This window comes from Metarhizium brunneum, chromosome 1 (assembly GCF_013426205.1).
Source record: "Metarhizium brunneum chromosome 1, complete sequence".
Taxonomy (NCBI): Eukaryota; Fungi; Ascomycota; class Sordariomycetes; order Hypocreales; family Clavicipitaceae; genus Metarhizium; species Metarhizium brunneum.
In genome coordinates this window covers 3,744,751-3,765,457 of record NC_089422.1, presented here as the reverse complement: position 1 = coordinate 3,765,457, position 20,707 = coordinate 3,744,751, and the positions used below count along the sequence as shown (strand labels likewise).

At 51.4% G+C, this 20,707-nt stretch overlaps 7 protein-coding genes across 7 annotated transcripts; 4 read left to right on the top strand and 3 right to left on the bottom strand.

The window, feature by feature from the left end:
* Nucleotides 1–680: 680 nt before the first annotated feature.
* Nucleotides 681–2,441, top strand: G6M90_00g011420 (uncharacterized protein; the record flags this gene model as incomplete). Its single annotated transcript, XM_014693894.1, has 4 exons — nucleotides 681–856; nucleotides 913–1,029; nucleotides 1,085–2,215; nucleotides 2,285–2,441. 4 exons carry the CDS (start codon nucleotides 681–683, stop codon nucleotides 2,439–2,441), a joined length of 1,581 nt encoding a protein of 526 aa, XP_014549380.1.
* A 261-nt stretch (nucleotides 2,442–2,702) lies between these two features.
* Nucleotides 2,703–4,103, bottom strand: G6M90_00g011410 (uncharacterized protein; the record flags this gene model as incomplete). Its single annotated transcript, XM_014693895.1, has 1 exon — nucleotides 2,703–4,103. One exon carries the CDS (start codon nucleotides 4,101–4,103, stop codon nucleotides 2,703–2,705), a length of 1,401 nt encoding a protein of 466 aa, XP_014549381.1.
* A 3,051-nt stretch (nucleotides 4,104–7,154) lies between these two features.
* Nucleotides 7,155–9,241, top strand: G6M90_00g011400 (uncharacterized protein; the record flags this gene model as incomplete). Its single annotated transcript, XM_014693896.2, has 4 exons — nucleotides 7,155–7,182; nucleotides 7,256–7,464; nucleotides 7,557–7,741; nucleotides 7,801–9,241. 4 exons carry the CDS (start codon nucleotides 7,155–7,157, stop codon nucleotides 9,239–9,241), a joined length of 1,863 nt encoding a protein of 620 aa, XP_014549382.2.
* Nucleotides 9,242–11,344: 2,103 nt separating this feature from the next.
* Nucleotides 11,345–11,798, bottom strand: G6M90_00g011390 (uncharacterized protein; the record flags this gene model as incomplete). The annotated part of the gene is made up of 2 exons (XM_014693897.1): nucleotides 11,345–11,600; nucleotides 11,701–11,798. The coding sequence occupies 2 exons, from the start codon at nucleotides 11,796–11,798 to the stop codon at nucleotides 11,345–11,347; spliced, it is 354 nt and encodes a 117-aa protein (XP_014549383.1).
* Nucleotides 11,799–12,745: 947 nt separating this feature from the next.
* LST8 (Target of rapamycin complex subunit) lies at nucleotides 12,746–13,897 on the top strand (the record flags this gene model as incomplete). The annotated part of the gene is made up of 4 exons (XM_014693898.1): nucleotides 12,746–12,767; nucleotides 12,822–12,843; nucleotides 12,909–13,404; nucleotides 13,478–13,897. 4 exons carry the CDS (start codon nucleotides 12,746–12,748, stop codon nucleotides 13,895–13,897), a joined length of 960 nt encoding a protein of 319 aa, XP_014549384.1.
* A 4,533-nt stretch (nucleotides 13,898–18,430) lies between these two features.
* On the top strand, nucleotides 18,431–19,404 carry G6M90_00g011370 (uncharacterized protein; the record flags this gene model as incomplete). Its single annotated transcript, XM_014693899.1, has 4 exons — nucleotides 18,431–18,545; nucleotides 18,699–18,936; nucleotides 19,028–19,193; nucleotides 19,273–19,404. The coding sequence occupies 4 exons, from the start codon at nucleotides 18,431–18,433 to the stop codon at nucleotides 19,402–19,404; spliced, it is 651 nt and encodes a 216-aa protein (XP_014549385.1).
* Nucleotides 19,405–20,023: 619 nt separating this feature from the next.
* On the bottom strand, nucleotides 20,024–20,707 carry TM234 (Transmembrane protein 234; the record flags this gene model as incomplete). Its single annotated transcript, XM_014693900.1, has 3 exons — nucleotides 20,024–20,088; nucleotides 20,150–20,242; nucleotides 20,422–20,707. 3 exons carry the CDS (start codon nucleotides 20,705–20,707, stop codon nucleotides 20,024–20,026), a joined length of 444 nt encoding a protein of 147 aa, XP_014549386.1.

Genomic DNA, 20,707 nt, shown 5'->3' with positions numbered 1-20,707 from the left:
AGCATGCATTTTTCATAAATGGCCAGGCATTACCGCCCTTCGTTTTGCATCTATTAATCACTGACTTTAGAACAAGTCAAACATGTCTGCAAAGCTGATTTCATTTTCTGCCCGTTTTAGTTTCTGAAAGAATCATGTTGATTTACTATTTTGTAACTAACCGGCAAAGAGACTTCGATATTGGACACCAGTACGGAGTATAAGCATTCGGGATGCTTCAGCTGCGATGCATTCTAGAACAACACCGGTGTCAAGAGAATCTCCTTATGTTTCCAATTCGGTGCTCTGATGATGGATTGTGAGGAAGGACTTTTGCATTGTGCGACTCTGTGATACTCAAATGGCTGTATGCAATATATGGGCGTTGCCGCCCTCCGCCGGATGTCGGGCGCATTTTGCCAATGTGGGCTCCGACCGTATGCGGGATCGGCACATGAATACCGTTTCCCTGTTTTCCAAGATATCGGCGATCCAAAATATCTTTCTCTTAAAGATGTTAAAATGGCAAGATGTCATATTCCAAGTTGTGCCGCTTGCGTTTGTGAATCATAGTTTTTTGGGAAACATTGACTCGTGCAGGTATCTTGATTTTTTACAATCGTGAACAATCAGTTGGCAAGCGCCCACGCATTGAGCAATACAACGACCTCAAGATAGTATTCCCATTCGACATTTGCACCATGAGGGCAATGCTGGTGTGTCTTGCTCTGTGTGCAAGTTTGGCTGCTGGAAGCCAGTGGCAGGGCCGGGACCTGCGAACATGCGTCGCCGAGGTGCTGGGCGAGGGAGCGGACAAGCGCGTCGTCGGACCAGAGCAATCGACGTATACGGATGCTCGGATGGGAGAGTCGATCCAGTGAGTTATTGTGGCGATGCTGAGTCTAGGTATGGCGTCCAGGCTGATTGTTGTAGGTTTGACCAGATGCCTGCGCTGATTGCGTACGCGAGCCACGCCTCACAGGTTGCGCCTCTTATTCGGTGTGCGCGGCGGTCGCGTGTGAAAGCTGTTCCAAGGGCGGGAGGTCACCAGTAAGTGATGGTTCCTATTCTGGAAAAAATCTCCAGCGTTTGCCAACGGCGACAGCTTCATGGCATATTCTGCCCTCGGCGGCGCCCTCGTCATTGATATCACGCACATCGACTTCGTCGACGTCTCGGCCGACAAGACAACCGCAAGGGTCGGCGCCGGAATCCGTCTTGGGGCCTTGTACACTGCTCTCAACCTCCATGGGCGCGACTGGCCGGGCGGCATTTGTCCTACCGTCGGGCTGTCCGGGTTCCTAGGCGCCGGCGGCTTCAACATGCAGATGCGCACCTTGGGCTTGGGCGTGGACCACGTCGTGGCTGCAGAGGTGGTCCTTGCCAACGGCAGTCTCGTCAATGCCTCGCCCGCAGAAAACAGCGACCTGTTCTGGGCCGTCCGCGGCGGAGGCGGAGGCTCGTACGGCATCGTCGTCGAATGGACCCTCAAGGTCTCGCAGTTCCCTCGTTCGTCCATGGTCCAGATCAAATGGCACGAGCCGGACTCCCGTGTCGATCTGGCAACTCGCTTCTTTGACTGGGCCCCTAGGACCGACCCGGCATTCACGTCCTCTGTCCATGTGTACAAGAACCGCACTGAAATACAGGGCTGGTGTCTCGGGTGCACGCTCGATCACGCAAAGGCTCTCATGAACTCATCCGGGCTGCTGGCAATTGGGAAACCGGAAGTCCACATCTCAGGGGGGTGTAATTCCATCAACGCCCGCATGTTTGGGTTCATTGTGAGCGAGTGTATCCCCGACACAGAGGTGTCCAAATACGCGCCACCGGCGATGAACGTCCTCCAGCAGCCATTCACCCAGGTCGACAAGTATCCGCAATTCACATGGAACGAGACTCGTCAGGATCCAAACTCCCCGCAGGCCCAGCCCTGGCCCAGGTTCAGAAGAATGAGTAAGAGCTTCTTCATGCAGAAGAGCAAGAAGCTGGGCAGGGAGGTGGTCCAGAGTCTGGTGGACAGGCTGACGGAGTTGCCAGATGAGGCGGCCGGCTGGGGAGAGTGGCATGCGTGGAACATTAGTCGAAAGGGGGAGGACGAGGCGGCGTTTGCATGGAGAGGGGAAGCGTATGCTCATCTGGAGTTCATATTGACGGGATCCGAGGACGCGGAGAAGCATAAGAGGTTGGCGGAGTGGAAGGAGGACTTGGAGGGCTATCTCAGACCTCTGACCGGGTGAGTGCTTCCCGCCAATATTTTTCAGGGTACTTTGAACTCGGTTTCTTTGACGACTGACGGTGATAGTCCTGCGTCGTATGCCGGATATATGGATGCCAGTATCTCGACAGATCCACTGCCGTCGTACTATGGGCATAATGCGGATAGGTTGAAGCTGATCAAGGCCAAGTATGACCATGCTGATTTTTTTGATAACCCGTTGGGCATTTCCCCTGGTCGATAGCTGGGTCGAGAGTTGCAATGCAATGATATTGATTCTACTCTATCGTGTACTATACCCAAACTATTACCTCCCTACTTGTACTCGGGAGGGGGGGGTCGCCGTCCACAGCTTTTGCTTACCAACACCCGCCTCAAAACGCCAACCCAATTATAAAACTGTTGTAGTGGTATCCCAATGAACATCGTTCATGAACTCATTTTGAAATAAGAAAAAAGCATTTCACTATACTTTCGTCATCCTTGCGTATTCTTGGTCGTCGGCTCATCGTTTGCGTCCCTTGGAGGGCTTGCCGCCGCCGCCGTAGTCAGCAGCAGCAGCTTGTTCCTCTCCCCAGTGCGCATCTTCTAGACACTCCATGACAACGGGATTGGTGAAAACGTGATGTTGCAAACCACCCCTGAAAAGAATTTTCATCATGTTGACTCGCGACAAGAGCGACCAAGTGTCAATTCGTGTGCTGTGGTTTCCAAGTCGGAGACGGCATCTGTAGCCATACTCTGCTTGGCCATCTTCGGTCCGCTGTGATGGCGGGACGTAGGAGTCCTTCTCTGGGAGATAGAGCGCAGTAGAGTAGTAAGGGCCGACCCCTCGTTCGAGAGACGTGACAACGCTAATGAGACCCTCGCGCAAGTCGCGACGGGCCTTGCGCGATACAGACTTGCTGCTGAGCTTGGCAAGTTCACTAATGCGACCAATCAAGCGCTGCGGGTCGTATGGGAGCTGGAACGGCTCGCCGGTTTCCTGTTCGTGGTGTCGGGAGGACTCAAAAATAAGTGCGATGGCTTGTCCTGCATTGCACTGGATTTCCGTGTCGGAGCTGTCGAGTTGGTCGACAAAGGCGTCCATGGCAGTGTCGGCATAATCCGAGAAGTCGCTGACGTGGCCGGCAACGAATGACCAACCTACTATAGCGGCGGATACAACAGCGGCATTGTCGTGTGATTCGATGCTTTCTCCGTCGCTGTGGACAATGTCAAGGAGGTACTGCATGACTTCTAGAGCGGATTCTTCCAGGCCACCAGCATAGAGCACACTCATACCGAGGGCATAAATCGCGTATGTCTTGCACTGATCGTCATCATCGTCCACAAGGATCTGCTTCAGGGTTCGTTCGGCGCCTTCAAAAATCTCCAGGTCATCAGTTGTCCCCACAGTTAGGCAGAAGGCCTGCAGGTTGAGCAGTCTCTCGCGAGCGGTCGGGGCGCGATCCGCGTCCTTGAGGAACACCTCGACAAGCTCGGGAGCGGCAGGATCCAGCCACAGGTGAGTATCAGCACTGTATCTATTGCGCAGGGTTCTGAGGTAGGTTTCGAGAAACTGTTCGCGGACCTCGTTATTATTGTGCTTCTTGTCCTGTAAACCTTCAATCAAGGCTTGGGCATCGAATGTACTTGTGCCGCCTTCGTCAGGAGTGGCTGCTCCGGACCCCCCCGAGTGAACACTGGACATGGTGTCGTCGAACTCGAAGTCACCCTCATCCTCACTGTCGCTGACATCGGAGGTCACACGGCTGTGCGTCGCGGAGTGTGTTGGTGACGTCAGGAGAGAGGGCAGGGGAGAGCTTCTGGGTGTAATGTTGCCTGAAGCGCGACCGGATTTGATGGCCTTTTTCGAGGTGGTCTTGCCGTTGCCCTTGAGAGCCTTGACTCTGGCGTGGTTCATCATGGGGACGGCTTGTTGGGACCTCGAATGGCCCAGTTGAAGTGGCTGGGAGGAGAGTTCAGCGATGGGGCAGCTAGACTGGTAGGTGTGTCCCTTTTCAATTGGAGATGGAGTGCGGAATCTTCGAGCTGCGAATGAGGAGTTCTTTTGCCTATCGCGGCCCTTGAGACAGGCCGTTTCAACGAGTTTTCGACTATCGAATGAAAACCTGTTCGGGTCAAGACGGTGCGTTGAGTGCGTTGCGTAGTCGATGGGTGCCGTAAATTTTATATGTGTTTGCAAAAACTGGTCGAGGGTCACGATCCATAGGGACACGGAAAGGATATAGGAGACAAGGGGTTGCAACAAGGCCAACAGTGCCTTGACAAGTTTCGGTGTCGGGTAGCAAGGCTCAAGGAGCAAGACGGGCGCTGAGCTGAATGGTGGGAAGCAAAGAAAAGCTGTGAAAGGCGGTAAGTTGAGATAGATCACATCAGGTCATGGAGAAGAGGCAAGAGGCGAAGGCCAAATGATGCGCGGGTGGCGCTTTGAGTGGGCATGGAGGGCACGGCGGGCCGGGGCATGGGACCCAAGAGACCCCGAACGCGTCGGCCCAAGCGACATTGATTTGGAGCTAAAGCTAGCAGGCTGCTGAGGCCTAACAGATTACTCCGCGGTTGCGGGCTGACGACCACAACAGGCCGGGCTGCGATGTGGGCATCTGGACTTGTCAAATGGTGTGGCATGCGATGGTCATGTTGGCTGACTGGCCGAATGTGGGCGGATGTGCAAGCACCAGACAGACCACTTGAATGACTAGTACCTACCTAGGTAGTATGTACTCCGTAGATGGGCAGTGTGTGCATAAAGCAGGGGAGTTAAGCAAGGGCACAACTCATTGATGCTGTCTGAGACCTGGCTAGCATTCATTGTGAAAGCGAGCACCCGACCCGGCCAGATCTGTGCAACATGAACAACACGCACTTGAGGAATCTACGGAGTTATGCAATCTACATTCAATGCCATGGCCACTCGCTTTGCCACCCTACCGTACATACCGGCTGTCAGGGCCATTGCAGCAAGCGCACAAGCGCACCAGACATGCACACCACCTCAGCGCTTCTTCTATTTCTGTTCGGGGAATGTTTCTACTTGGCACTTTGTGCTGCCCATGCGTCCATTTTACGAGAAATGCGGCTGGGTGAACGAGCACTCGAGACTTACGTCATAGTGGAAATCCACTTTACGCGCTCAAAGCCCCCCGCCCCCACCAGAGAAATGGAAGTTCGTGGTGTGTCAAATACAAAACTGAAACTAAACCCGGGAAACCAATCTGGAATTTCCATGGGCCCATGTACCAGAGAGCTTGTAGTGCCAGTCTTATCAGCATTTGACAGAGTACTTAGGGAGTAGACGGATTGAACAGCACGACGAGCCACCTTGTTTTGGAGCTAAGGCTGCTTGGCTTGTCACCCGACAAGACATTTGTGGAGATCCAGTGACCATCGTGCAATAGTGGTGATTCCTTCGTTCCCGAAGTAGTTGGGAAGGTGTTGCATGCGTTTATTGGTGGTGGTAAGATATTGAAAGAGACTGAGAGCTCTTTACTCTCCCTGTCTTTTAGGAGGATAAGAGAAATGCCCAGTCTACTGACGGATAGGATACATGTGAGTCACAGGCAAACCAATAATTTTCCCACCCCTTCCTGCGCATAAAACGAGAGGCTCTTCCTAGTCCCTGTTGCCATTCCTTGGAGAACCAAGTCAAGGCTGGCCTATCCACCCAGCCGCCTCTGTGCCCGCCTTGAGTGGTCAAGCATCATTCGGCTGTGCGGACAACAAGGTGGCTTGCCCAAAGGCGACCGCCGTCCATGTGTAGATACCAGCTCGACCGTGTCAGGGTGTGCGATGTGAAGGATGGACAGCAAGCAAGCATGGGCCATGGCACATCGCACAGTCTCATGTGCAACTTCATCACTGCATCGGGGACTTGGCTCGGGGCTCGCGGCTACGAGGCTATATGGACCAGAGGACGACTGTGAGCAACTGGCAGTTTCGTCATGAAGGAATCAATTGCTTCCATCAGCCTCGAGATGCACGGCGTGATTTTAGCTCTTCGCGAGCCAATATGCCGAACCGGTCTGGACCAGTCCATGCCAGTGATGTCCTTGCACTGTGCTGATGTACATCTGTAACACACCTACTCCAGACTGGGGGGAAGGACCTGGTACAATAAAGCAGGACGCATCACCTCTTTTGAGAGCAATGCAAATTTTATTCATGCATCGAGGTTGCTCTTGATGTTGCGCAATATACTCCGTACGCGAGTTGATAACTTCACAGGTTCGTCAGCTGCTCACATGCACTCGCCGTTCACAGTACCCAGAGTACTTTCAAGTAGTACTTGTGTCGCCATTCGGCCCCACCATAGCTTTGATAAGGCCGCGGCGTCAATCGTACTTGTAAAGTTTCTGGCAGCTGGCCAGGCAGCATTAACCAGTTGACAGTCCGTCTGCCTGATGTTCAACACAAGGCTAGCCAGCCCTTGTTAGCCGCTAACATCACCCCGCCAGGCCCGGGGCCCTAGTCAGTCACAGCACGTCTACCACTACTGCCCGTCTTCCTGCCCCGCCCTCCTTAGACCTGCCTCAGACCTCCCTCAGACCTTCGTCAGACGTGGCCCAGAGTCGCCTCAATATTCCGGCTCTGCCTTCTCTGCCCCTCTTCTCGCTGTCATCCGTTTTGTTCTGAACATCCTCACCCCGGACGTTGAAAAGGCAGGATTTCTCTTTCCTTTCCTTGAATCTCTTATCGTTCTTGGTCGTGTTCTCTCCTCCCACTTCAACCTCGACCTGTCATCGTCCACGACTGTTCTGCATGAAGGCGGGGCCCGCTTGTCTCCGGCATGCCCATCGTGTAGATTTCGGGTATTGCGTCTTTTGGTCATCGTGAAGCAACAAGCTTTGGCCTCGATCGATTATTTGTCTTTGGTCCCGTCGTTCTGGCCAAGTAACACCCTCTACAGAATATCTAAACTCGCGTTTATCGAGGCAGCAGTATCAGAACAGCCATCATGACGGTGCCGAAATACAAGGACGAAGGCTAGTAGTTCACACTACCATCACCGAACAAGCCAGCTCCACGTGAATATACTAACGACGTTTAATATTGCAGTCCAGGTCATCCTCAAAGCCGTTGATCCGAAATTGAAATCCAAATTTTGCGACCGTCATATTTTCCTCACCAAGGATAACCCCAAGATTTTTATTGGCCGCAGTACCAAGCGAGATGCCAGATTGGCTGCAGGTGCAAAGAACGGCTGGTTCGACTCAGCCGTCATGTCTCGAAACCATGCCAAAATTGTGTATCTTCCGGCTAACAACGTAAGTTGGTCTCGTTTTTTCCTACTACTGGCATCGGTCCATGTGGCTCAAGAGTTGTTTTGGGAAAGTAATCAAATTGACAACCGCCATAGTCTGTTGCCCTCGTCGATGTTGGTTCTCTGCACGGGACTTATATAAATGACAAGTCCATCAACAAGATGCAGTTTCGACGGCTTCATCAAAACGACAGAATTCGATTTGGCATCCCCATTCAAAAAGGGTCAGAAACCTTCCCGCCTTGCGAGATGAGGGTATCGCTTTGCCATGGTTCACAAGAGTATGGCTTCTCTCTTCTTCCTCTTACGTTGACGCTGTGTTTATCTAACACCAAAGCAGTCCCAAAGAACGACCTGTGGTGTTCAAAGTTCCGGATTCGTCCGACGGCGAGGATGAAACTAGTGATATCGATGAAGCGATTGAGACTAGTGTCTCGCTCCTCCAAAAAGCCGGCATGACTCTCGATGGTCCTCAAGGCATTGGGGCTATTGACCTTACAGGCGAAGAGCATACTGATCTGCCGGATGCCGACCCCGAGGTTACTATGGAGGTGCCTGAGATGTCTACCCCAGAGGATAAGGAGCCGGACGAGTTGCAAAACCGACAGCCCTCCGTTCGCTGGTCTGTCGAGGCTGAGGAGCTTGAGGGCAATGAGGACACATTTAGCCAAGAATCTGATTCCTCGTCCGATTTTGAGTCCCATGATGAGGATTCAGCCGAAAGCATTGCAGCAGGTGAAGAAGTTGGAAATTCAGATTGGGATGAAAAAGATAGTTGGAAATGCTCTGACGCATTGCACGTGGATGCAAGTCCTCCAATCCCCGAAGCGGATGGACGAGGTAAATTAATCGAAGTCCTGGGTGATGCCACGTCTCACCTGCAGACTTCATCTGGTCGAGAATCTGATACTCTACCTCCCCTTGTTATCACTCAAACTTCTCAGCCTGGCGATGTTCATCTGCCATCTCTTTTTGACGCGATCCCTTCGTCTTCTTACCAGTCGCCACACCTCGGTCAGAATATTTCCACGGAATCGCTCGGGGCAAAGTCTGGGAAGGCAGAATACTTCGAAGCCCGCGAGCATAACCGTCGAGTCTGCTTCGGTCCAGAAGAAAATAAAGAAAACGACTTTCCAACCAGCTTCCAGCAGTTAGACATCGCGATGGAAAGCTCGACGCCATATCCGAAGCATGGCAATGTCCTCACCACGGGACTGCTGGAGAGCTGCACGAGAGATTCGGCCACCTCAGCGCTGCTAGCTTCCGGCGAAAAGTTCTTGCGAACGCCTGTTGGTGAGCTCGTCGAAATGCCACCGAAGGAGGATTACCTGGATGATACTTCTGCGTACACATATGAATTGAGTAAAAGAGGAGCAGAGTTAGTGGAAGATGTACAGCCTCCGGAGACGGTGAACTTCGCTACTGGGGGTAGGAAAGACAAGCCAGTCTCGGATTCAAGCCCAGAATACTCGGAATCGGCGCCTAGAAGTGTTCAGCGTTCGTCCAAGAGAAAGTCTGACGCAATATCCGAGCTTCTACCAAACGAAACTGAGCCAAGCTCGTCACAGACCATTGCCGAGCCCTCCACGAGACCGACGGAGTTTGCATTGAACAGCGCAACGCAGCCCCCAGACGTGCCTCGAGTTGAGTCTTCATCGATGGATTCCGCTGACCAGCGCCCGGCGAAACGTTTTCGACGAGTCGCTGAGGCGGTTGGTTACGCTGCACTTGGTGGCATCGCAGTCATGTCTGCCTTGATTGCCACTGCACCTTCATTGTGATGGCTGCCATAATATACCGCTGCGAACAAGTATTGTAGACAGTCCTTCTTTCCTCCTTAGTCTAAGGTTCTCTTTTCTTCTTTTAGTGGCATTTGCTTCTTGTCAGGATTATGGCTTTTGTCGAATTCGGCTCTGCAACGGACATTATATGAGAAATGAATCGGTACGGAAATTGCTATGGCGTTCAGAACTGCGCGACAGGCTGCTTCAAGACGTTTAGTCTATTGGAATTTGTTTTTTAATTTCTCATAGGCAGGATATAATCGATACCAGACGGTTTGCACTCATCCATGGCGTCTTTTGTTGCTAAAGAGTATATCATGTTAATAATGTTTCATTGTTCTGCCCGTCTAGAACGTTACATTGCAAATCTACGCTCCTACCGATGGTGTAACATTGGGAGATGCATGGTTTCTTCCCATGGCGACCACAGCATATCTCCTCTCTAGTCCATGGTGAGAAGGCGTTTCCCGATACTTTGGCCGCACAGATATCATGATGCGTGATGACCATCTTTTCGGATATGTACCTTGTCTGGATGTATATTTTACTGCATCGAGGAAGGTTTGGGAACACAGAGCTAGCGCAGCCGAAGGCCCTTCCCTAGCCTTTGGGTTTGCATTCCACTCGTAACACCCTGTAGACTAGACATGAACTCGTTTTTCTTCCTTCTGCATTTCCATTCAAGGGGGGAAGCAGGTAAGCGCTGGCTTTACGAGCGTAGTACCCGTTCCAAGGATTGGAGTCCAGAGGGCGCAGTCGTCGGCTCAATTGGATATCGTGTCACGCCGATTCCCGACTTTCGAATTATGTGTCACTCTCGTCTTGGCTTCCCTTATCTGCGTTATTTTTAGCCAGGCAGCCATTGCGTTTATCGGGTGTCTTTGAAGCCCGGACTGTTTAGATAGAATTGTGTATGAGTGGTAGTTTGCGGTGTAGTCTGTATGAACGGTTGCTTCTTATAATACAGTATTTCTTTTTATTTTATCCGTTCTTGTTGGTAGGAATAGTCGGTTTTTTTTCATGTCTAGTCACGTTGCTGTCATGGCTTTTACGATCAACTCGGTCGAGGCGTTTGCGGAGCAGTATGTTCTGGTTTCGTGTGCTACGTGCAGCATGAGGTCGTCGTGAGTATTCTCCCGCACTGCCCCGCCAGGTCTTCCTTTTTTATATTCTAAATTTGCATTTCTTTTTCTGGTGCTTTGGGAAAAAAAAATCTTTAGTTGATGGGCTGCTGACGATGGTGGTAGGTCTAGCTGTGAGTAATGTCTTGGTACGTTGGTGTTGTTCATCCCCGTGGACGATGTGCGAGAGATGCGGAACGGCGTATGGCGCTGGAAACAGGTGCATGATTTGAAAGGCCTGGATATTAGGAGGGTGAGCGTTGGTGGCGGGTTGAAAATGGTGGAATAGAGAGAGACGGGCGGGATAGGGAGGCCGAGTCGGGGGAGAATGCGAAGGGATCTGGTACTAGGAGAGATTCTCGGGGGAGTTCACAATAACAACCTGTATTGAGATATTTGGACGTGTATCGATACATGGCCAGTGACTGGGTCTAGAATCAAGTTACGGTGGCGAGATGGTTAGGGCCGAGTTGTTGTACGGATACGTGGATGCTCAGTCTGGCTGTAGTACATGGACCTAGGTAGGCAATGGGGTCACATCAGACACAACAATCTCGTTCTACGTTCCTTGTATGATCCATAAGTCCCTAAGCCCCTCTGGGTACGATTTGTAGATTAAAGGGGAGTGGTGTATGAAGCTGGTGGAAGTTGATGGTTGGAATCATGTAGGTGCTACAGTCTACCTAGGTAGTCACATGGAGGAGCCAGGTGAGAAAAGCGACTTAGCCCCGACTAACATTACAATACGTTGCTTGGATATTTTTCACGTGTTATGGCTGTAAGCTGTATCCCAAGAGACCGACACAAGAACCAAGTTCAAGTATCATTGCATGGACTTGAATGTGGCTTAATATTCGCACTACCTCGCGCAGCAGAGATCCTTCTAACTACCTAGGTACCTAAATATGGCCTATATACAAGACGATCCGCATTGGTCAAAGAATCCAGAAGGTCTTTGGCCACAACAGCCCGACGCAACTCAGACGTCGTAGTAGCATCGAATGCTCTTCGTATTCTGGTTAAAGGCAGTGCAGGCATATGTACCGCCTGCGACTCCGATGCTCTGGACAACCTTTCCAGAGCAGTTGTCGCTTGTAAAGAGACTGCAAGTCGTTTGAAGGCGTCCGTGGCGCGTGAGGCCAGCGGCTCTAATGTCCTGGTTAGGGTCGAATCGCAGGCAGCCCGTGTCGCCTTTGAAGTTTTCATAGGCTCCCGAGTGGCCACACTTGCAGTTTCTACCGGTTGGGTTTTCATTTAGTTTTCCGTCTGTCTCAAACCACTACAAGGAAAGAATTTTGTGCGGGTGCCTGGGGGTATGGTGAAAAGCGTACTCACCCGCAAGTGTGCCACCACACGCTGCCGTTGGGGGGAGGCGGCGCGGCGACGGCAACGCTGGCCATGGCAAGGACGGCGAGGGAGATGAAGTTGACCATGGTGTCTGAGTGTTTTGTATGGTGGTGTTTACTATGGGATGATGATGGTTCTCGAGAATGGATGGGTGTTGTTTTGTGAATGGGGGGATTCACCCGAGATACTTATAGGCATGGCGATGCTCGTCGTTTTGCCGTGTTGGCCGTGCCGGCCTGCAACACTGGGGACCATTTCGAGATACTCAGCGAAGTCGAAAATAAGGTCTTCAGCCATCTCGGCAGCTTGCGAAATAGATCTGTCAGATTTGACAGGGTCGTCTGAGCGGAGCACGGGCATAGCCCGAGCCAGTGTCAGCAGTTTTCGAAGCCTCACTGGTGGATTTGATAGACAAATTCTTCCGCAGAGGGCTTTCGCAGGGCCCGATGGTAAGTGCCGCGTTCAGTGTTGGAGCTGAAGATGTATCGACGGCTTTTTGAGGCAGATGACATCGCCGGCAGCGCTCTAAAAGATGACACGACAAGCCGCCGGGTCTGGTCGAGTGGATAGTGTGGTCCGGGGTCTGTTATACTTCAACTTATACAACTTATACACGCCCAGGGGAGGAACCACACTTATTTTATGAAGGCCTCGGGGTGCTCATGACGCTGGGGATTATGGAAGCTTGGAGCTACGGTTAGTCCATGCCAATTGGCGTCGTTGTGAATACATTAGAGTTGTACACTTGCACAATTAGCTCCGTGCAAGCATCAGAGTGATGGCCAGCCCGACAAAGCCGTCTCTCTGCCCAGCGAGCACAGTGGGGCAGCACCGAGGCCAAGTGGATCCGTCATCGGTCATTGTCACTCACCACCTCCAATCTTTAAACGGCAGACCTTCCCGTCCAAGCTTAACCACATTTCAATGTTCCCACCCTGATCACCGTCGAGCAACAGCCAGGCAGGCGACTCTGCCCCTTCATCACCACTCCGTCGGGCGCAAAGTGAACCCTGTTCACTCTGCAGTCGCCATCATGTCTGTCATCCTCTGCACGGGTATGTTAAACCCTTGTCCATCAGAGGCGTCGTCGCGTGCTAATCATCTTTCAGCGGGATATGACCACACCATTCGGTTCGCACTCATCCCAAGCCCGCGAGCATGGGCATGGTCTTGGGCGCCTGCTAACACTCCAACAGGTTCTGGGAAGCCCTCTCTGGCATTTGTTCGCGCACCATCCAGCACCCCGACTCCCAGGTCAACCGACTCTGCATCTCGCCCGACAAGCGCTTCCTCGCGGCTGCCGGCCACCACACGGTCAAGCTATACGATATCAAGTCCACAAACCCCAACCCGCTCCTCACATTTGAAGGCCACACGGGCAACATTACGGGCGTCGCCTTCCACTGCGAGGGTAAATGGATGGTGACGAGCTCCGAAGACGGCACAGTCAAGATTTGGGAAACGAGAACGGGCACCATTCAGCGCAGCTACAACCACGGCCACCCTGCAAACGACGTCGTCATTCACCCGAACCAGGGCGAAATTATCAGCTGTGACAGGGCCGGCGCCGTGAGGATATGGGACCTGGCCGAAAATACGTGCGCCCATGAATTGGTCCCAGAGGAAGATGTTCCCGTGTCAAGCGTCACCGTTGCCAGTGACGGCACTCTTCTTTGCGCAGCAAACACCTTGGTTCGTTTTTGGACGCGTCTCAAGATGTCGACTCGTTGGCAGCGCAAACAAGCTAACCATGGACTATTCACAGGGAAATGTCTTTGTATGGACGCTCAAGCAAACATACGACCAAACGCAAATAATGCCCGTGACTCACTTCAGCGCACACAAGGAATACATAACCCGCATTCTCCTCTCACCAGACGTCAAGAAACTGGCTACTTGTAGTGCCGACCACACAGCTAAGATTTGGGAGGTCAACAATACCAAGCCCTGCGACGAAGGGGAAAAGGACCCGAAACCATTTCCGCTCGAGGCAACGCTTACGGGACACCAGCGGTGGGTATGGGACTGTGCGTTCAGTGCCGATTCGGCATACTTGGTGACGGCGTGCTCTGATCACTACGCTCGGCTGTGGGAGGTACACAGCCAGCAGATCATCCGCCAGTATAACGGACATCACCGAGGCGCTGTTTGCGTTGCGCTGAATGATTACTCGGAGACTCGGTAGACGACCTACACGCGCGCATAGGAAACCCGATGGTAGCCGTCGTGCACTTGTTTTAGGACCTGGGGGAGGTTGGTCGTTGAATTTTATACCCACACTTCGATAAGCGAAGGTTTTCATGGGCAGGGCGTTGTCGGGCTGGGTGAATAGTGTTTATTTTTTATATCCCTTGATTTTTTTAATTGACATCCAGATATCATGCTAGCCGAGTTGTTTAATCCCGCACAGCGATCGACCCCACGATAGGTCGCATTCGTGAACTCGTCGAACAAAGCATGCATGGCTGTCTAGAATACACGACATAACGTAGCAGGCGGGTTTGCCGACTTGAAGTTTGCGTAGAGCGTTCGCCACTGCTTCATGTAGGCCAGAGAGGAGCCGGCCAGCGTAACATATGTCCGACTAGGCTGGAAGCATGGAAGCGAGTCTCCTGACTGACATGAAGTAGCCAAACCGTGAAGCACCATGATTCTATCCCCAAACGGATTCCGGGGACGGCAATTGTAAAGGTTGGCTGTGATGCAACTAGTTGCGTGAGACTACCGACGGCCTTCGAACGACTATCGGGAGAGCCCCTTTGGACACGATGAAAACTATCCATGTTTCCAAGTCCTGAAACGGCGAAGGCCCTAGAACCAGATCTATCAAGGTAGATTTGGGCATGCCATTGGGTTGCAACACGTGACGTAGTCGTAGATCGATTGGCCCCTTGACCGTGTCCCCTGAGCACGAATGCACTTTATTTCGACGGATCAATTCCCATTGCTCAGCTCAGTTACACGCTTCGACGCAAGCTGAGTCGTGGGTGTTTGGCGTGTAACGTGGTGAGCATGTTTCGCCGTCATTGATGACCTCGGGACGTGTCATGCATCATCATCAGTTGGCGCACATGAAAAATACTACCGGTAATTCGGCCACAGCGTATGTTCATCTGAGGAAAAAAAATTGCAAGTGTACACTGGCATGTTATACATCTTCTTTTTTGTGGCTAAATGCACTTGCCCCCTGGCTCGAAAATGATATATGATACCATGTCTGGAAAACCCGGACGTAGGATTAAAGAAAACACCATTTATTGCATGGTTGTATTGGATGAGAGATGCTGGTCCTCTCAGCTGGTGACTGCTTTTGTGACAGCTAGGCCTTGCTTTCAACCGAGTGAGCAGAGAGAGGAACCCAAGATACTACGTCTGCTACATACTACGTCTGCTACACTTGTTAGAGCTTGTTTCCAGTGACTTGCCACGCTGAGTGAGCTTCAGTATTGCATCTCCATTATAATCATGGAGCAATTGTTTCAGCCGGGTGCGGTAGGCGACGTGGTCTGGGGCGAGCCTGGTGGCGGGTAAGAGTTGACAGAAGACATATGGCCCCCGTAAACTACTCTATCTTCGGATCCTCCTGTACCTGAAATATTTCGGCGCAGTTTTACACACGGTCTTTTTGTTATTCAAGTCGTTGAGGTCAGAGTTGCGTAACAGCGCGATAATTGAATGCCAACAAGGGAATTTGAGAGATGTTGGCCCAAGTAAGAGGTGGTTCAATAAAGGCTACATGTAGGATGCGATGCCGTTCCATCGAGATTACATCTGACTTGAAGCATATTTTGTGTGAGCTATGCCGGACAAAACCCCTACAAACTATGATAACTTTGTTGCCATCTTGGGATCTTCGGCTTCCGGTTTAGGGTTCTTGGACAAAGTCATGGGAAAGAACTATTGCCCGTAAATTTTGGTGTTTCAATCACTCAAACAGTGTAATTCGTAATCATGAACCTGTACAGCCAAGTATGATGCTAGATGTATATGATTCAATGAAAAAAAGTATATTCATGCTGTGAGTCTCAAATAACTGATGTGTCCCAACAACTAGGAACGTAGTTGTGGCACAATACAAAAGAATTCGACATGTGTCCAGAGACTGTTTACAGAGTACAGTCGCTCACTTAGGAGGTTTTCTTTCAACCCGCAGACAATACTGCTAGGCTCATCCTTGTAGGGTCTCATGAAACGTTGGATAGTTGTGACCGCAGGGCCGCCTAGGTTATGCACGTCGCTTTAGATTAGATGCGATACCCGCCTTGCCTCAAACGCAGCGTCGAATCGGTGACTTCCTGTGTTGGCCAGAATAGAAAGGGAAATAGGCAGCAGCTTTATGGTTCCATCAGATACAAACGACGAGAGTCCGAGTGAGATCAGCCCGACTCTAACTACAACATGTCACCACGCATGTCCATGCAAGTCCCTCAAGAGTCAATTCAGGTCAAGAGAGCTGATTTCAAACGACTGGGGGCTGCCATTCACGGGTCCACCTCCGTACTGGATCGTGCATTCCCGAGTGACATACCATGCCTTCACGGCCGGGTCGGTAATCAGGTTCCACGGCACTTTGGCCGCCGGAAAGGCGAGGCCTTGGTAGGGCAAGATACCAGACGAAATGGCCAATCGGATATTGATGGAGCCATTTTCCCTAGAGACGGCGCGGCTGCTGGTCAAGAAACGACTAACGTTGGCTAGGGGCGGGAGTGGCGGTTTGGGGCGAATCATGAAGAGGCCCTGATCGGTTTAATTTCCGTATCAAATATAAAATGTAAAAGGCGAAATGAATGTCCACATGAGTATTGAGAACGGTCTGGAGTATTCTTCAGCGTCGGCATCGGTTGAGGCTGCGGTGAGAAGGAATCATATTGATATAATCCAGGGGGATGAACAAGCAACGACGAGAGCCGCCATTTATTCAGGTCTTTGAGGTAATGGTGATAGAGTTGGATATCGCAAGGACAATGGCTGCGGCGCAAAATTGCACTCCAAGGATATTTACATCCGTCAAAGAAAAAGGCAAAAGCAAAAAAACGTCGTTTAAACCCTGGCGTTGAAGGTATTGATTGCTGTCTGTGCCGCCAAGTTTTGACTGGATTCGGCAATGGCTTAGACGTTCCTTCCCTCGCTGTGTGTCACACTTATCATTGGCAGTCGGACGGTCTTGCCGTGTTTAGCTTCGCCAAATTGGCCAACTTGGGCAAAGCTTGCACATGCATGTGCCTGTCAAACAGCAGCTGAAGGTACTCCGTACTTGACATTTGAAAACATTGAAACTGGTTGACCTCTTCGTACTCTTCTCCACATAAACTTGACTCTTGTGAAGCAGACACGTTTTCACATTGGCGAGGCACCAGTCAGTCAGTCACCCATTCCATGCTCACCATGCCCCTTTTTTTAACAAATCGCACGTCAGTTGAGCCCCCGATCCGTCTTGTGTTCCGTAGGGCTACTCGACATCGCCGTGCATCGCCCCCACTGGCGCATTCGCCTTTGCGCTGCCGCGGGGGACACGACCCCCTGTTGGCCCTCCGCATGGTGGTGGCAAGACGGTTGGGGAAGGAAAGAGACGTTTTGCGAAAAATGGCTGTCTGAAATCTGAAGTTGTTTCTTCACATCCACCGCACCTGGCCCTGGAGCCGGGACGACATTGGTCAGCGGCAAGTCGACCACATCACAAAACGAGCATGGCCGAACATGGCTTCCATGCTCCGTCCCAGGGGTGGTTGTGCCCCCGGTGTTGCCGCCAGATGCTCACACTACGACATAAACATGCATCCCTTGTCGCTGTCCCACCTCGATCAACTACAGACGATTTGCTGCCATTTACCAGTCCGAGTCGCCACTCATCATGTGTATCCATCGTGGCCGTACCAGTCACGTATGACCACTAATTGGCAACAAACCGGACATCGACGCTTAGGCACAATGGAACAAAAGGGATAGGGGCCGCAGGAGAAACTGGGGACGACGCAGCCTGGTAGGGCCAACTCCAGCATCTCGTTGGACGGCAAGGCTGACGGGCAGTAGCTGGACTGAAATAGGACTGGGTTTCTGATCCAGCTTTGAGCTTGCAACTGCTTGCATCGACCGTATCCGACGACTTGATTGAAAATGTCAAGTGCATCATTGTCAGGGCCTTGAGCACCATTGGTTCCCAGGCCGCCTTGTGCAAGCTGACCTTCCTGCCTGCCAGACGTGTCTGCCACTGCCTCTCCTTCTGTTCTCGTCGCGGCTGTGGACGTTTGGATCTTCATGGATGCTCAGGGCCGCCATTTTGGCCCCACCGTCCTACCAAGACCCATGATACGCCATCAATCGACAGGGACCATGATCACTAGCCGATCCGGACGGCAGGCACCGAGACTTTGGGTGAGGTCCAAGCTTTCCCGTTGGATGGCAACCCAAAAGGGATCCTTGAACATGGCCACGGGACGATCATGATGCACAAGGCGGCTTGGTTCCCGGGGGGGCGGAACCTAGAAAGCCAGCTCCTCCGCTAGAATGGGACTTGGCTTGAACAGGCTCTACATTCGGCCTTGTCTTGTAATTCGCGACGATAGTCATTGCTTTCTTCTCCTTGTCCTGTGAATCTCTAAGCCTCCTGAGACTCATAAAAGGCCGACTGGTTCAACGCTTTGTTGGATTCGTTTCAGGATCGCCAGAGCTTGACTCAAAGAACATCCTACATTCACCGCATCATTATATAATTGCCATCATGTCCTCCCATAACCCCAACTTTGGTACTCTGGCCTCTGCTTATGACGCATCATTTCTATACCAAGGCGACCCAGCATCTTTGGCATATACCAACTACGACATCATGGATGGATGTAAGTTTGAATCATGACCTGCTCCCAACAACGTTACAGAATTCTTGTTGCCTTGCTTTGGAATGACACATTTCAACTGCCAGGGGGCTCTGCATGTCAAATCAAGACAAACCATGAATGCTCAACGTTCCACTGACACCAAAACTTTTACAGTCAACGAATGTCGCACAGCCCGAGTGGCGGAGCTTCTGGATGATTTCCGCACGTTGCAGCACTGCATTACAGATGCACCGTCTAGTCCTAGATATGCGGACGACTACTTCTTGGATGGATGGGCAACCCTACGGCAATGTGCCATCGACGGCCATCACATCCTCGAATGTGCCGCTGACACCGGGGTGCCCCTAGTCAACGGGGGGCAAGAAGAGCAAATGAAGGCAGAGCTGAAGCAGTAAGCTCCCCATCACCTCAATAGACGAGTCTCACCAAGAGTCAAGTCAATGTTTATCATTCCAAGTTATGGTCACTAATTCGAAGAGCAGGGTTCTTCTAGATGCTTTCTCAAGGCGACACCAGGGACAAAAGATCTATATGAGGCAAAGTGCCGCTCAGCGTTGCTTGTCATATCGAGACGCAATTCTTCAAAGCCAACAACCCCGTGCAACTATCCAGCATCAGTTGGATGCTTGTGATAACGAGCTACGCGCTGTATGTATCGATGGTTCTACCCGCCACTCCGGGGTTGAGGAGCATATGTTTAGGAGGAGATATTCTGACTCGTCCATAGGAGCTCGCTTCAATCACTGACGAAAGCGTATACAATGAACTGGCAGCTTCAGACTACGCCTGCGGACGCTGGACCGCCGAGGACCCGAGTTTGAGCAGTGTCCTGCGCTGGCTGAGGGCACCACAACGATAACGTGAATGCGGAATGACCAACTCAACAATTGCAAGCTTTAATACGGCTGGGACGGGTTATATGCTGAAAAGGTCGTGGCGAAAAAAAAGATAATCAAAAGCGAGCAAGACCGCCTGAGAAGATGACCATTCCACCACGAAAAACGGGCATGACAGCGCCATCAAAAGTTCAACGCTTTTTTGATTTTGATTTTCAGTGGATCGGTGCATGGCATTGGTGGGTTATAAAGCGAGAATTGGGTCAAGACAAAGGGATGCTGGCCATTCCCAGATGAGTGTTGGATTTTACGGGAGCGGATTTTTATGTCAAATTACATATAGAGGGAGCGTGGAGCACTGCCTACAATGTTCTTATTTATATTGCCTAATATGGAGGGCAAGAGGGATTATTTTTGGAGAAATAAATGGGCTTCTTTCTGATTTAGATTTACTTTATTTGTGTTGGATTGTTTTGCATAGTGGCCTAGGTCTGCAACGTGAAATTGGGCAATCACATGAGGTATTTACAAGAGGATTCAGGCAAGTTGGCATCATGGCATATGGTTTACAGATGGGATCACCACTTCTTTCTTTTTGTGTCTGTTGGTTTTTATGAGGGAAAAAAGACGAGTTGGATTTTGTCAAGATTTACTCTGAACACATAGCGCAATTCCAACAAGGGAAAGTACCATTCCCACGCCCGTGTCTATATGTGGTGAGTGAATGAGCGTCTTTTGAATAGCAATAAAAGGGGATAGTCGTCTCACCTCTGCTAATGACTTTGCCCTCGACATACCATTCGCCTAGAACAGTGAAAAGAAAGGCCATGGTGTTGACAATAGGAACCGTCAAGCTCAGCTCTACAAACACGTGATGTTTAGTTCCGATACTGGTCGTTGAGAGCGGGTATACATGAATTGTCGTGTGGCAAAAAGAAGAAAAAAGGAAGAGTAAAGTAAAAAAAAAAGGGGTAAACTACGTGGCGGGCAGGAACGGAGAAAAAGGACCAGAGGGCAATGCGGAAGAATCAATGGCATACCGGCGTGTCCAATGAGGAGGAAGAACCATATGCTGCCGGTCAAGTTCAAGAGCAGGGGAAGGGCGTATCTCGGGTTCCGCAAGAGGTCGGCGACGGCGAAGAATGCGCCGTACAGCCTGCTCCGCAGCCAGTGGTTCTTGACGGAGTCCAGGTGCAGCGTGGGATGCGGAGGCGGGTGGTGGGCGCGCGCGGCGCGGCGGATGAAGGGCGTCGTGAGGCCCCAGGCGAGCCCGACGAGGATGAAGCTGACGACGTAGTTGATGACGGGGGGCTTGTCGTCCTGCAT